Here is a 12,859-nt window from a genome sequence, read left to right as displayed (position 1 = left end):
TCAACTTTATCTTTATAATTCAAATGAAAACTATTGTTACAATTTCATGATTCCAAACGCATAAGACGAATCCAAATCACAAACAGAAGCACAGTAACATTAAAAATACGTTTATACATACACGTATATTTGCGTTTTTCATCGATCAGATGTATGGAGTGGTCAATACGGGCTCACTGGCTCTATTAGCGATGTACAAACAGAATTCTTTATCTCTAGCATCTTCCCACTCACCACCCCTTCTATCGTTCCATTTAATTCTGCTTCTCCAACTTTCAGCTTAAAATACTCCGGAAAGAGTCCCTCCTCGATTGTCGGCAAAAACTCTAAAATATCTAAGAATATCCTATCTAAAGAACATTCCGTTCCATTCAATTCACCACATCCTTTAGTTGAAAATGCTCTCGGCCCTTCAGGAGAAAGCATGAGGAACTTCTGTTCCTGCGTCGTTGAAACTAAATACCTTAGAGAGTTATCCCAGCTCGAGTCGTTGAAACTACAGAATTCTTGCTTTCTATATTTAATCTCGTACCATGTTCGTCTGTTGAAGCCTATCGCGGAACTGCTGAAGGTCGGGCCCCACGCGTCAACCACGAGTGTGTTGTTGTTTTGAGTGTACTGCTCAGGCCGCGGCGGATGAGACGCTAGGGACAACAGGCGACACTCCGGACAGAACAGCGTCTGAAGCTTCTCCAACATCTTCGCCATGTGAATAAAATCGCTCGTCAGGTACTGCTCAGACTCCACAAAATATATAAAACCCTGATATTTCTTGAGCACATTGATGTGTTCAAAAACCTGGCTGGTCACCCACCACCAGAAAAGCTTTGACTGCGCAAGGGTGGCATTTCTTTGAGTCGATGAAATGCAGTTCTTGATTTCTGTGCAAAATCTCGCATCTTTGCCCGGGTATATGTCTGGGTATAGTTGAGAACTGTACGGATAAAATATTTGCATTGTTCTAACAAATGACATGCGTTTTAGCAGCAAATTCATCTCAATATCATAGAAATCGTGGGCGAAAATTAGCAAACTTCTAGTTATGTATTTCATTTTACGTATAGAGTCTAAAAATACAGCTAAATGTCTTATATTATTGTGAACTTTAACGACTAGAACAGTTTCAAAGTACGATTCTTTTAAACCAAGTTTCCTGGCGTTGCGGATGCGCTGCTTCTCATTGATATGCTTGATCATCTTGCTCATGTCCGCTATTTTGTCTTCCATGGAATATGTTTTTCTAAATTTGTGTAACATTGAATCTTCATCCATGTCTTCAGCTTCCATTTCATCTACCTTTTTCAAATAGTTCTGTTTTACTTGGTATTTATGTGTTTGCAGTTTATCGTAAATAATTTGGCTAATAAGTACTACTAAGCAGAAACATAGCAGAGCCAGGAATAGTACGGCTTTTTTTAAGAAACTCATTGTACCCTTTGAAATTACTAACTTTCACAAACTCCACTTTGAATTTTTTGTAATGTAAATTTAAACTTTATTTTCATTATTTTACATTTTTATAGAGAAAACTATGAGAAAACAGTAAATAAGTATGTTTTTTTTGAGTTTTGCCATGAAATGTTTGACAGCTGACATGGATTCGTTTTGTTATTAAAAAAATTACAAAGGTTTACAATAATTCGATCACAAAAGAAAATTCAATTTTTCATCCAGTCTATGAGCTGGTATGAAAGAGCGCACATATGGCTGGATGTGAGAAACAAAATAGTTGCAGCGACAAAGTTGCCCGCGTTTTTTATCGTACGGCGTGAGGTCAGATCAGGCCCCGTAGCCGAATGGCATTTCTCCGACGCCAAACGAAAGCGATACGCCGCTGGCTCTGTCGCGCCAATACGCAAGCGCGATAGAGATAGATATCTACTAGCGCTTCGTTTCGTGAGCGTTTCGTGAGCGATTGTGCCATTCGGCTAGCCACCCAGGCCCCGTAGCCGAATGGCATTTCTCCGACGCCAAACGAAAGCGATACGCCGCTGGCTCTGTCGCGCCAATACGCAAGCGCGATAGAGATAGATATCTACTAGCGCTTCGTTTCGTGAGCGTTTCGTGAGCGATTGTGCCATTCGGCTAGCCACCCAGGGGACAGTACGGTTGCGTAGGGTAGCGATAGGCAATTCCTACGATAAGTTCGTAGGAATTGCCTACCGCTACCCTACACAGGCTACACAGCAGTAACCTGCAGCCCGACACAGCATTAACAACTACGACGAATTCATTAAAATGTAAATACATACGTGTCCGTCAGGATGGCGTGAGAGATGTCTGAATCGTCACAACATTTGCACCAAATAACTGTACCTAAACTGTACTAAACTGTACCTATAGCGAAGAAAACTGTATCTCAAGCAATCACGCATTAAATAGATAGTTTCATAGACACGCCATTCTGACGTCAGTTTGGCGCGCATAGCCGTGTATCGCCCCAACGTGTGGGAACTATATTCTGGATCATATATCAATAAACTGTACCTAAACTGTACTTCATAAAACTGCCAATAATAGTATTTAAATCACACGTGATATTGGTCAAATCAACAACAAAAAATTTTACTGCCCATTTGTATGTTTTGCCTATAAATTGGCTACAGGCGCTTGTTTTCTCGTAATACATGTAATAAATGCACATAAATTATTCATTACTTCTACCTTATTATTATTACATCCACAGAACTTAATTTAGATAGAAGAAACAAATTCATATATTTGTATAGGGGCCGAGCGTGTCTAATTTTGTACTTAAGTTGATTCTTGCCTGTAATTTTAAATACTTATGTCTCAGGCTCTTGATTGTTCATAATTTTTGTGTTGTTGCAATTGAATATCACGTAACGAGGCATTTTTTATGTTTTGGTTGACTTCAACTTACAAAAATTGACGCCCGAAAGCTGCAAGCTGCGAGTAAAGACGGACAACTCAGTGGATTTCACTGAGTTCAATTGATACGCTAAGTAGATATGTTTGCTTGATCTATAGTATATATGACATCTGTGATTACATCTCTCACGCCATCCTGACGGACACAATACATACCTATTACTATTTGTTTAAGAGGGAGTAAATTAAAGTTATAAGGCTCAGTCCACATATTTTCATCGAGTCACTTCGCCGTTTGTTTTTAAAGAGCGTTTTACAGATTTCTGTCATGTTTTAGAAAATGTTGTCAAAGTATTAAAAAAAGATTATTAGTTTTGTTGGCTTGGATAAGTATTCAAGTGGTGAAGTAAAAATACATTTTCAAGATACCGTTCTTATATTTATTAATAAAATTGTACCTTAGTATGTTTTTAAAAGTAAATTGACTACAATTACCAGATATTGGACGAGAAACACAGAAAGCAATGAATTTATTAGGACCCACAGTCAACACATGAGTTTGGAGATACCTTCATTTGCCATTCATTCACTTGCATAATATGACATTAAAAATACTCACATGCTTATATTGATTTAGACTAACACGATTTGCACTCATAATTTTAGAACAAAACGGGACTTAATCGCGTAAACACTTACATTTATATTAGGCCCGACGTTTCGAACATCACATTATGTTCGTGGTCACGGGTAGACTGGCGAGGAATTGCATCAACATCTTCTAGCCGCGCGAGTTTCTCGAACTACCCGCACTTGTTCTTGATTATTCACTTTTGCGCTAGGGTTGTCACTTTGCCTACACACAACACTCACGACATCAGCCGGTGTGTCCCTCGGTGTTTTTTCACGCTTACATTTGCTAATCACTGGGTTCCACGAAGAAGAAATTCCCTGTCCCTCATTTTGGTTGAAATTTCGATGCTTCCTAATTTCAATCGCTTCACGTACTTTTCTGCTGTAGAACAGACGTTCCGTTGATAGAATTTTGGGACTATGGAGCTCGATCCAGTGGTTTGGTCCCGACTGTAGCAGATGTTCAGCTACCGCAGACTTATTAATTTGGCGGTTTTTGACAGCCGCGATATGCTCCTTGACCCTTACCGCTATTGTGCGTTTGGTTTCTCCAATATAGGAACTACCACAGCTGCAATCTATCTTGTACACACCTGGTGTCTGATACGGGATAACATCCTTTGCTGACCTAAGTTGCCCTGACACTTTGGACATCGGTAAGTACACGGTACGTATAGAATACTTCCCTAGTACCGTCCCGACCTTGTCCGTCACACCTCTGACGTAGGGCATAAAAGCTGGTCGCCTTGGAACATCTGGATGCTTCCCCCTCGGCTTTCGTCTAGGCTGTCTACTGTGTAATCTGTACCCATTCTTTCTAAGAACCCCCTGAACGTGTGACAACTCACTCTCAAGAAATTCCGGGTCACACAAGTCACGCGCCCTGTTCTTTAAGGAGTTCACGACGGACAGCAGGTGACGGGGGTGGTGATGAGACAGAGCGTTAAGATATCTGTCTGTGTGTGTAGGCTTCCTGTAGACAGTGTACGCCAGAGTACCATCCATCCGACCTACCACTTTTACGTCCAGAAAAGGTAAACTGCGTTCCGATTCCAGTTCATATGTAAATTTTACCCTTGAATGAATGGAATTGAGATACTGGAGTAGTTGCTCAACTTCTTGTTTTCCACCTTTCATGATACAAAAGACATCATCGACATATCGCTTCCATAATTTCACTGCCCATGGTTGCAGGTCTATGTTAGTCTCAAAATGCTCCATCCAGATGTTCGCTAACACCGGCGCCACAGGGCTGCCCATAGCAACTCCGTCAATCTGGAGATAATGCCTATGCTGATATAAAAAGTAGCTACCTTCCAAACAGTTTCGTAGCAACACCATGACTGACCCCAGTATCTCATTGTCCGCAAGCCTCGTCCGAACCACCTCGAGACATTCTTTCACTGGAACATTGGTGAAAAGTGACTCAACATCAAAACTCACCATTATCTCGTCTGGTTCCAACGTGATGCCCTTTAGAATGTCTATAAAGTGACGGGAATCCTTCACAAATGATGACGTCTTACCCACAAGCGGCTGCAACACCGATGCAACATGCTTTGCCAGATCGTAAGTAGGTGAAGCAATTTGACTTACAATTGGACGCAAAGGCACATTTGCTTTGTGTACCTTCGGCAGTCCATACAATTTCGGCGGCTGCACTATCTTAGGTTTGTATAAACTGTCGAAAACATCATCTTGGAAAAACTCCCTGTAGTCTCTGATGACTGCTCTAATCCGGCGCGTAACTCTGGCAGTAGGGTCATATGAGACAGGCTTGTACACACTCGTATCGTTCAGTAAAAGCCCTATTTTACGATCGTAATCCGATGAGTCCATAACTACCGTGGCGTTCCCCTTATCCGCCCTTAGAACCAGTATGTTCTCATTCGCTTTCAGGTTCTTCAGAGCCGAACGCTCCTCCGAAGTCACATTACTCTTAGGTAGTGTCGCCTTTCTCAAAATAACCGCAACATCCTGTCTAAGCACCTCCGCATCCCTAGACGGAACCTTGTTTCGCGATATTGCTTCTTCAACACTACAGATCACGGCCTCATATGGAATTCGCTTAGGTGTCATAGCGAAATTCAACCCTTTTCTAATATACTGACGGTCGCTTTTTCCAGAGGAGTGGTAGATAAATTAATTACCGTGGAAGTAGGTTTATCATCTTGATTTCCACCCACAGTCTCGTTATTTCCATATCGAAAACTCAACTTTTCATATTTCCTATCATGAGCTTTAACACGATAATAAAAAATACGATCCGCTTGTTCGAAGGTTATCCGATCCCACAATTCAAAATCACTGCGAGATAACACCGCACCACACTCACTATGCAACCCGTATAATTCACACTGCACTCTGTCTATTTCCGCGTAATGATTTCTTATTTGTGTGACCGATGTCCAAAGTGTCAGGGCAACTTAGGTCAGCAAAGGATGTTATCCCGTATCAGACACCAGGTGTGTACAAGATAGATTGCAGCTGTGGTAGTTCCTATATTGGAGAAACCAAACGCACAATAGCGGTAAGGGTCAAGGAGCATATCGCGGCTGTCAAAAACCGCCAAATTAATAAGTCTGCGGTAGCTGAACATCTGCTACAGTCGGGACCAAACCACTGGATCGAGCTCCATAGTCCCAAAATTCTATCAACGGAACGTCTGTTCTACAGCAGAAAAGTACGTGAAGCGATTGAAATTAGGAAGCATCGAAATTTCAACCAAAATGAGGGACAGGGAATTTCTTCTTCGTGGAACCCAGTGATTAGCAAATGTAAGCGTGAAAAAACACCGAGGGACACACCGGCTGATGTCGTGAGTGTTGTGTGTAGGCAAAGTGACAACCCTAGCGCAAAAGTGAATAATCAAGAACAAGTGCACGATGCTAGAAGATGTTGATGCAATACACTCAGCTGTTTCTAATAGCAATGTACATACAAAATTCCTTATCCCTTGCATCTTCCCAGTTCCCATATCCTTGCATCGTTTCATTTGTACCAGTATCTCCGACTTTAAGCTCAAAATACTCCGGAAATAGTTCTCTTTGGATTTTTGACAAAAAATTAGAAATGTCCAATACTACCCTATCCATAGAACACCCCGTTCTATTTCTAAACTCTCCGCATCCTTTAGTAGAAAACGCTCGAGGTCCTTCAGTAGAAAGCACTAAAAGTTTCTGTTCATGCGTCGTAGAAAATAAATACCTTAGAGAATTACCCCAACTGGAGTCATTAAGGTAACAAAATGCCTGTTTTCTATACTTAATTTCGTGCCAAGTTTGCCTGTGAAAGCCTGTCACAGAACTACTGAAGTTCGGGCCCCACGCGTCGACCACTAGTGAGTTGTTGTTTGAACTGTATTGCTCGGGCCGCGGCGGGCGAGACGCTAGCGACAACAGGCGACATTGTGGACAAAACAGCGGCTGAAGCTTCTCCATCATCTTCATCACGTGGATAAAGTCACACGACAGGTACAGCTCAGATTCCAGAAAATATATGTAACCCTCATATTCCTTGAGCGCATCGATGTGATCAAAAACCTGACTAGTCACCCACCACCAGAAAAGCTTCGATTGCGCAAGAGTAGCATTTCTTCTATTCGACAAAACACACCTGTTCATTCTTCTGCAAAATCTGTCGTCTCTACCAGGATATATGTCGGGATATATTTGCGAGCTGTACGGATAGAATATTTGCATTGTTCTAACATATGGCACGCGTCTCAACATGAAATTAATGTCGAAATTATAATAGTCGTGGGCAAAAATTAGTAGACTTTTAGTTATGTACCTTATTTTGCGTATAGAGTCTAAAAGTACACCAAGATGTTTGATATTATTGTGAACTTTAACAACTAGAACAGTTTCGAAGCTGGAGTCATTTAAACCAATTTTCTTAGCGTTACGGATCAGTTGCTTCTCATTAATTAACTTCATCATCTTGCTCATATCAATGATTTCGTCTTGCAAGGCCTGTTCATCCGCATCTACAGCGTCCATTTCATTTAGCGACTTCAAATATTTTTCCCTTGCTTCCATTTTATACTTTTGAAATTTATCGTAAAGGATTTGGCTAATAAGTGCTCCTAGGCAAAAACAAAGCACAGCCAGTAACATTATTGTCCTGTTTAAGATAGTCATTGTAATGGTTATTGGGATTAATCAATTGACTTTATAAGCGTTTTATATTTTTTTATAATTTTATTGTTAATATTTTTTATGTTACATTTTTAGACCGAAACTAAGTATGTTCAGAGTTATTTATTTTGAAAACATTGACAGCTGCCATAGATTATCCTTGTTTGTGATTTGTTGTTGTTAATACACGGAGTATGTAATCTTCTTATTTGTAATCTCTGTTCTTTTGCTGATTTTAATTATAACAGTGAATTTACGATAGTAATAAGTTTTTTTCATTGCAAGTCACGTACTATGTGACTATTAGCCATTAGCTTTATCTATTCACCATTCTCCTAGTGTTTAATTTAGTATTTTGCATATTTATTGCTTCTCACTATTCTAGCTTCGTTGAATACAAATTTCTTATTTTAATTTTTGTTTATATCACAAACACAATAGCAAGTTAATAAAAAAAAGGAAAATCAATATTTCTAATTTGCCGCTTTTTTCTAGTGACGAAAACGGCTTGACATACTGTAGTATTGCTGTAGTAGGTATATTATCTTTGATCATAACAATATTCTATAAGTATCTTTATTATCTTGATATCATTAATGTCATATTAATGACGGGAATATACATGTTTATTATTTCGTTTTTTTAATTTATTTATTTTGTATTATTATACATTTTTATAAGAAACTATCAATGTACAATTAATTATATTACAACATGAGATTTAAAAGTGCAGTAACTAATATATTGGTTGTTCTTTTAATTTGTATAGTAGGCCTAATGATATATCTTCTGATCAACAGGAGACCAAAACATTACACTTTGCAGAAAGAAGTAGATTTAGTCACATCGAAATATGAAAAAACAGAAGAGAGCAAGGGCCTTTACAATATACAGTACCTCAAGTACAAAGAAAGCCCTTACGTTGTGCGCAAGTTAAACCGCATCAAGAAGAGTATTCAGCAAATAAACGAACGCCAGAATATAATAAACAATAAACGGTACAGAAGCTTAGAGTTCGATCATACAGTTTTAGTGATACAAGTTCATCCCAACATAAGCTACTTATCTTTGTTCTTCGACTCCATAAAACGTATTCATGATATTCGTAAGAGTCTATTAATCTTCGCTCACGATTATTATGATGAAGACATCAACAAAGCGATTACATCCATGCAATATGCGAGAGCGATACAAATATTTTACCCGTACAGCATTCAGTTGCATCCAGAAGTGTACCCTGGCATCGACCCCAAATACTGCTATAAGCTAAACCAGTGCTTCAATTCACATAAACGAAAACCAGTTCTTGCACAAGCGAAGCTCTTCTGGTGGTGGGTCGCCAACCAAGTCTTCGACCATATCCATGTCTTGAAGGATTACCAAGGGTATATTTACTTCTTTGAAACTGATAAATATTTGAGCAGAGATTTGATCGTCATGGCGAAGCTGCTGGAACGTATTCAGCCAACGTTATGTTCAGTATGTCGGTTCCTATCCCTTGGGTTGTACCCTCCTCAGTTTAAACTATACCGCCCGATGAGTGTTACTTTCATTGTAAGTGTCTGGGGATGGTCAAATTACAGCAATTCCGGTTTCGGTTTTAACAGAACGACGTGGAATGAAATGAGACGTTTAAGAAAACAGTTCTGTTACTTCAGAGATCCAAGTTGGGAAAATTCATTGAAGCATTTAGCCTCAAAGATGAGAGAGAATAATCTTTACGTGCTCTTTCTTGAGGCACCCAGATTTTTTCCCCTGACTGGGTGTGGAGCATTTAGAAATGGATCAGAATGTGATTTAGATAGAGTTCACCGTGATATAGTTACATTTATAGCAACCATTAGATATTGGGAGGGTAATCCAACATTTAACGTGAAATTTGATAGGTCATTCATAAAAACGAGGTGGAAGCGAGGGGCGAGTGGGGAGATGCAAGGGACATGGACTTTTGTATGTTTTTCTCCACCGAAGGAAGGCGCTTGTTTTATTAAAAATGATTTACGAACTGATAATTGATCTAATTTCTTTTAATAGCCTACAAAATTCTTCCTGTTTACACGTCAGTATGTCCATTTGTATGTAGCAACTCGGGTATTTGAACAATTTGATAGGGTTGTTCTTAAAAACCATATCAATTCAGTAAGGGTAGGTATTGTTGCCTTACCCAAACGAAAAATCTAACCAAATGCTTAGGGTAACCCTACGATAGGGTAACCGTGAAAATGTATAAGGATTCGATGGGGTTACCGTATCGAAGTGATAAACGAAAGGGTTTTCCGATCATTGGTGTGTATGTAACTCTTTGATGGGTATGTATTATTTTACGTTATCTGTGACATGTAATGACATTTTATGTATGTCATATGGTAATGACACGTCAAAAATGAGATATTGAAATCAGAAAATAATTTGATAATGTTTAATGCATGTTCATCCAAATTATTAACAAGTTCCTAACCAAGCCTGATAAATATTGCATTTTTCTTACATTTAAGTATTTATCAAATACATACACACAGAAACTAACCTCAAATTTGAAACAGCATGAAAACTAGAACTTGTGTCTTTTGTATCTTAACCATCATTTTGCTACTGATTTTAGCATTTATGGCTGCTGTTTTATACAGAAGGGCGATTCACCAGGGTTGGAGCGTGGCAGAAGCAGAACCTGAATTATTAAACGACACCATTTTATACAAGTTCCGCGAAAGTGCTGAAGTTACCAACAGAATACAAAAGATAAAGAGACTAGTTCATAAAATTAATGAACGCCAGTATATCTACAACTATAAGAATAACACCTGTTTGAAAATGGGTACTACAGTTGTAGTGATACGTGTACAACCGAATATTTTGACAATATTCTTAAAGTCGATTCGTGATGTTTGGGCGATCAATGAAAGTCTCCTTATCTTTGCACATGACTACTTTGACGATGATATAAACTCTGCAATAAGAGGTTTCAAATGTGCTAACTTTATGCAGATATTCTACCCGTTCAGTATTCAGATATATCCGAGCAGATATCCAGGCGAAGATTCCACATACTGTCAAAAATTAGACCAGTGTTTTGATTCAAGAAAAAGGAACCCTATTCTAGTCCAAAGAAAGCTCTTCTGGTGGTGGACCATAAATGAAGTTTTCGACTATATCAAAGTTTTGAAAAACTATACAGGCGTTGTCTATTTTATAGAATCAGATAATTATTTGAATAGTGACTTCGTTCATATGGCGAGAATGTTGGAAAAGTTACAGCCAACGTTTTGCTCGGATTGCCAGATCTTATCACTCGGTACTCAAAAGCCTCGACCAGAAATGTATTATCCTGAAAACAGCCTGCTGATAATAAGTGTGTGGGGTTTCTCGAACTACAGTAATTTGGGGATTGGTTTCAACCGAACAACCTGGAATGAGATCAGGCTTTTGAAGAAACATTTTTGCACATTCGATGATTCTACTTAGCTGGGAAAAATCTTTACGATACTTGTCTTTGCAGACGCCTCGACAGAGATTCTATATGTTGTCTACTGAGGGCCCCAGGTTTTTCCCCCTAACTGATTGTGGGGCATTCAGAAATGGAACAGGCTGTGACTTGCATAGAAATTACCTAGAAATTTTAGGATTCCTTCCAAAAACTTATCACGGGCGTTTTTCTTACGTTTTTAAACTGAAATTTGATGGTTGGAAGACAAATGTCACGACAATGATACCAGAAGCAATAGGACAGTGGGGAGACGCGAGAGATATGAAGTTGTGTATGTTTCTTGCCAATAAAAATAGATATGAAATGTTCTCATATAAAATGTATTTTTTACATTTTCGAACTTCACTATTTTGTAAGGTTTCTTGAATCATTATCATCCACCGTGCGTTATCCCGGCATTCGCCACGGCATGGGACCCTGGGGTCAGCTTTGTCAACCAATCCCAGGATTTGGCGTAGATACTACTTTTACGAAAGCGACTGCCATCTGATCTTTCAACCCGAAGGGTAACTAGATTTTATTGGGATTAGTCCGCTTTCATTACGATATTTTGCTTCACCGAAAAGCGACCGGCAAATATCAAAAATTTAGGTAGTTGTCGCCACAACTTTACAATGCGATTAACATCAGTTAACATCAGTTAGCCGAATCGTTAACTGATTTTAATCGCACTGTATGTTCGGTTAGTTGACACTAATATTCATATTTACTATTTTAATACATACAGGGTTTCCATATGGGTCATTGTCGAAACTGAAGTTCTACATATTTTAACCTTTAACCCTTTATGGGGCAGAGACGTCATCTAGTCAAAATAACTTGTTTACAAATTTTACTTTAACGAAGGAAATATCCATTCTGTTCTTTGTCCTTGAACATGTGGCTCCTTATTTTATAGATATAGACTTTTTTCATTCCAATTCCTAAAATATCCAGTTAGTTAGCTAAGATAAACCCAATAAAGTTTATTTACGGTAGGTAGGTACATATGGCGCCATATTAGCGCAGTACTAGGATAGTTAGATAATGAGCGCGTCGCGCACGTATGCCAAACATTTTGATGGCCATTTACTATAAACCGTCTACATAGTAAATGGCCATCAAATCGGCGCATCAATCGCTCCCACGAACTAGTTCGCTCTTTTAGGTCTTTTGCTCATTTAGTTCAGCCAGACCAGCGACCACTGCGGTCGGAAAGATCAGAACGAATGGGACCAAATAGGTCATTGTAAGTAACCGAAGTTTAATATGAAAACTCGCGCTCGCCGATCCTATACTGAACTAAATGATTATCTAACTAACTAGTGTGCTAATATCCTACGGTACACTTGCCTTTATCAAGGCAAAACATAAAACATATTTTTTATGGGCGTGATATTGGAACTAGCATTACGGGAATGGCAGCGGCCGGCAGCGACGAGCAGTGGGGGGTGGCAGCGGCCGGTTCGTAACTCGTGTTGATTTGAAACACTCCCTTCGGTCGTGTTTTAATTTATCGCCACTCGTTTCGAACTTCCTTTTAGTGCGTAAAAAAGGAAGTTCGTAACGAGTGGCGATAAATTAAAACACGACCGAAGGGAGTGTTTCAAATCAACACGAGTTACGAACCGGCCGCTGCCACCCCCCACTGCTCGTCGCTGCCGGCCGCTGCCATTCCGGTGTGAGTCGACCCAAAAGTTTCTCTATTTAAACCAAGGCTACACTTTAAAATCAGATGCTCGTTAATATTAAACTTTTATACTAATAATACTTTTATCAAAAATAATACTTT

General features: G+C 39.2%; 2 protein-coding genes across 2 annotated transcripts; both read right to left on the bottom strand.

Moving 5' to 3' along the window:
• Nucleotides 1–162: 162 nt before the first annotated feature.
• LOC125234740 (alpha-1,6-mannosyl-glycoprotein 2-beta-N-acetylglucosaminyltransferase-like) lies at nt 163–1,287 on the bottom strand. Its single transcript, XM_048141130.1, has 2 exons — nt 1,105–1,287; nt 163–741 (listed from the first exon to the last, which is right to left on the bottom strand). The coding sequence occupies exons 1-2, from the start codon at nt 1,285–1,287 to the stop codon at nt 163–165; spliced, it is 762 nt and encodes a 253-aa protein (XP_047997087.1).
• Nucleotides 1,288–3,315: 2,028 nt separating this feature from the next.
• Nucleotides 3,316–7,479, bottom strand: LOC125241626 (alpha-1,6-mannosyl-glycoprotein 2-beta-N-acetylglucosaminyltransferase-like). The gene is made up of 2 exons (XM_048150191.1): nt 6,373–7,479; nt 3,316–3,459 (listed from the first exon to the last, which is right to left on the bottom strand). Exon 1 carries the CDS (start codon nt 7,464–7,466, stop codon nt 6,378–6,380), a length of 1,089 nt encoding a protein of 362 aa, XP_048006148.1. The 5' UTR covers nt 7,467–7,479; the 3' UTR covers nt 3,316–3,459; nt 6,373–6,377.
• Between the last annotated feature and the right edge of the window lie 5,380 nt (nt 7,480–12,859).

This window comes from Leguminivora glycinivorella, chromosome 2 (assembly GCF_023078275.1).
Source record: "Leguminivora glycinivorella isolate SPB_JAAS2020 chromosome 2, LegGlyc_1.1, whole genome shotgun sequence".
Classification (NCBI taxonomy): domain Eukaryota; kingdom Metazoa; phylum Arthropoda; class Insecta; order Lepidoptera; family Tortricidae; genus Leguminivora; species Leguminivora glycinivorella.
The sequence above is the reverse complement of the archived record's forward strand: the minus strand, read 5'-3'. Positions and strand labels throughout refer to the sequence as shown.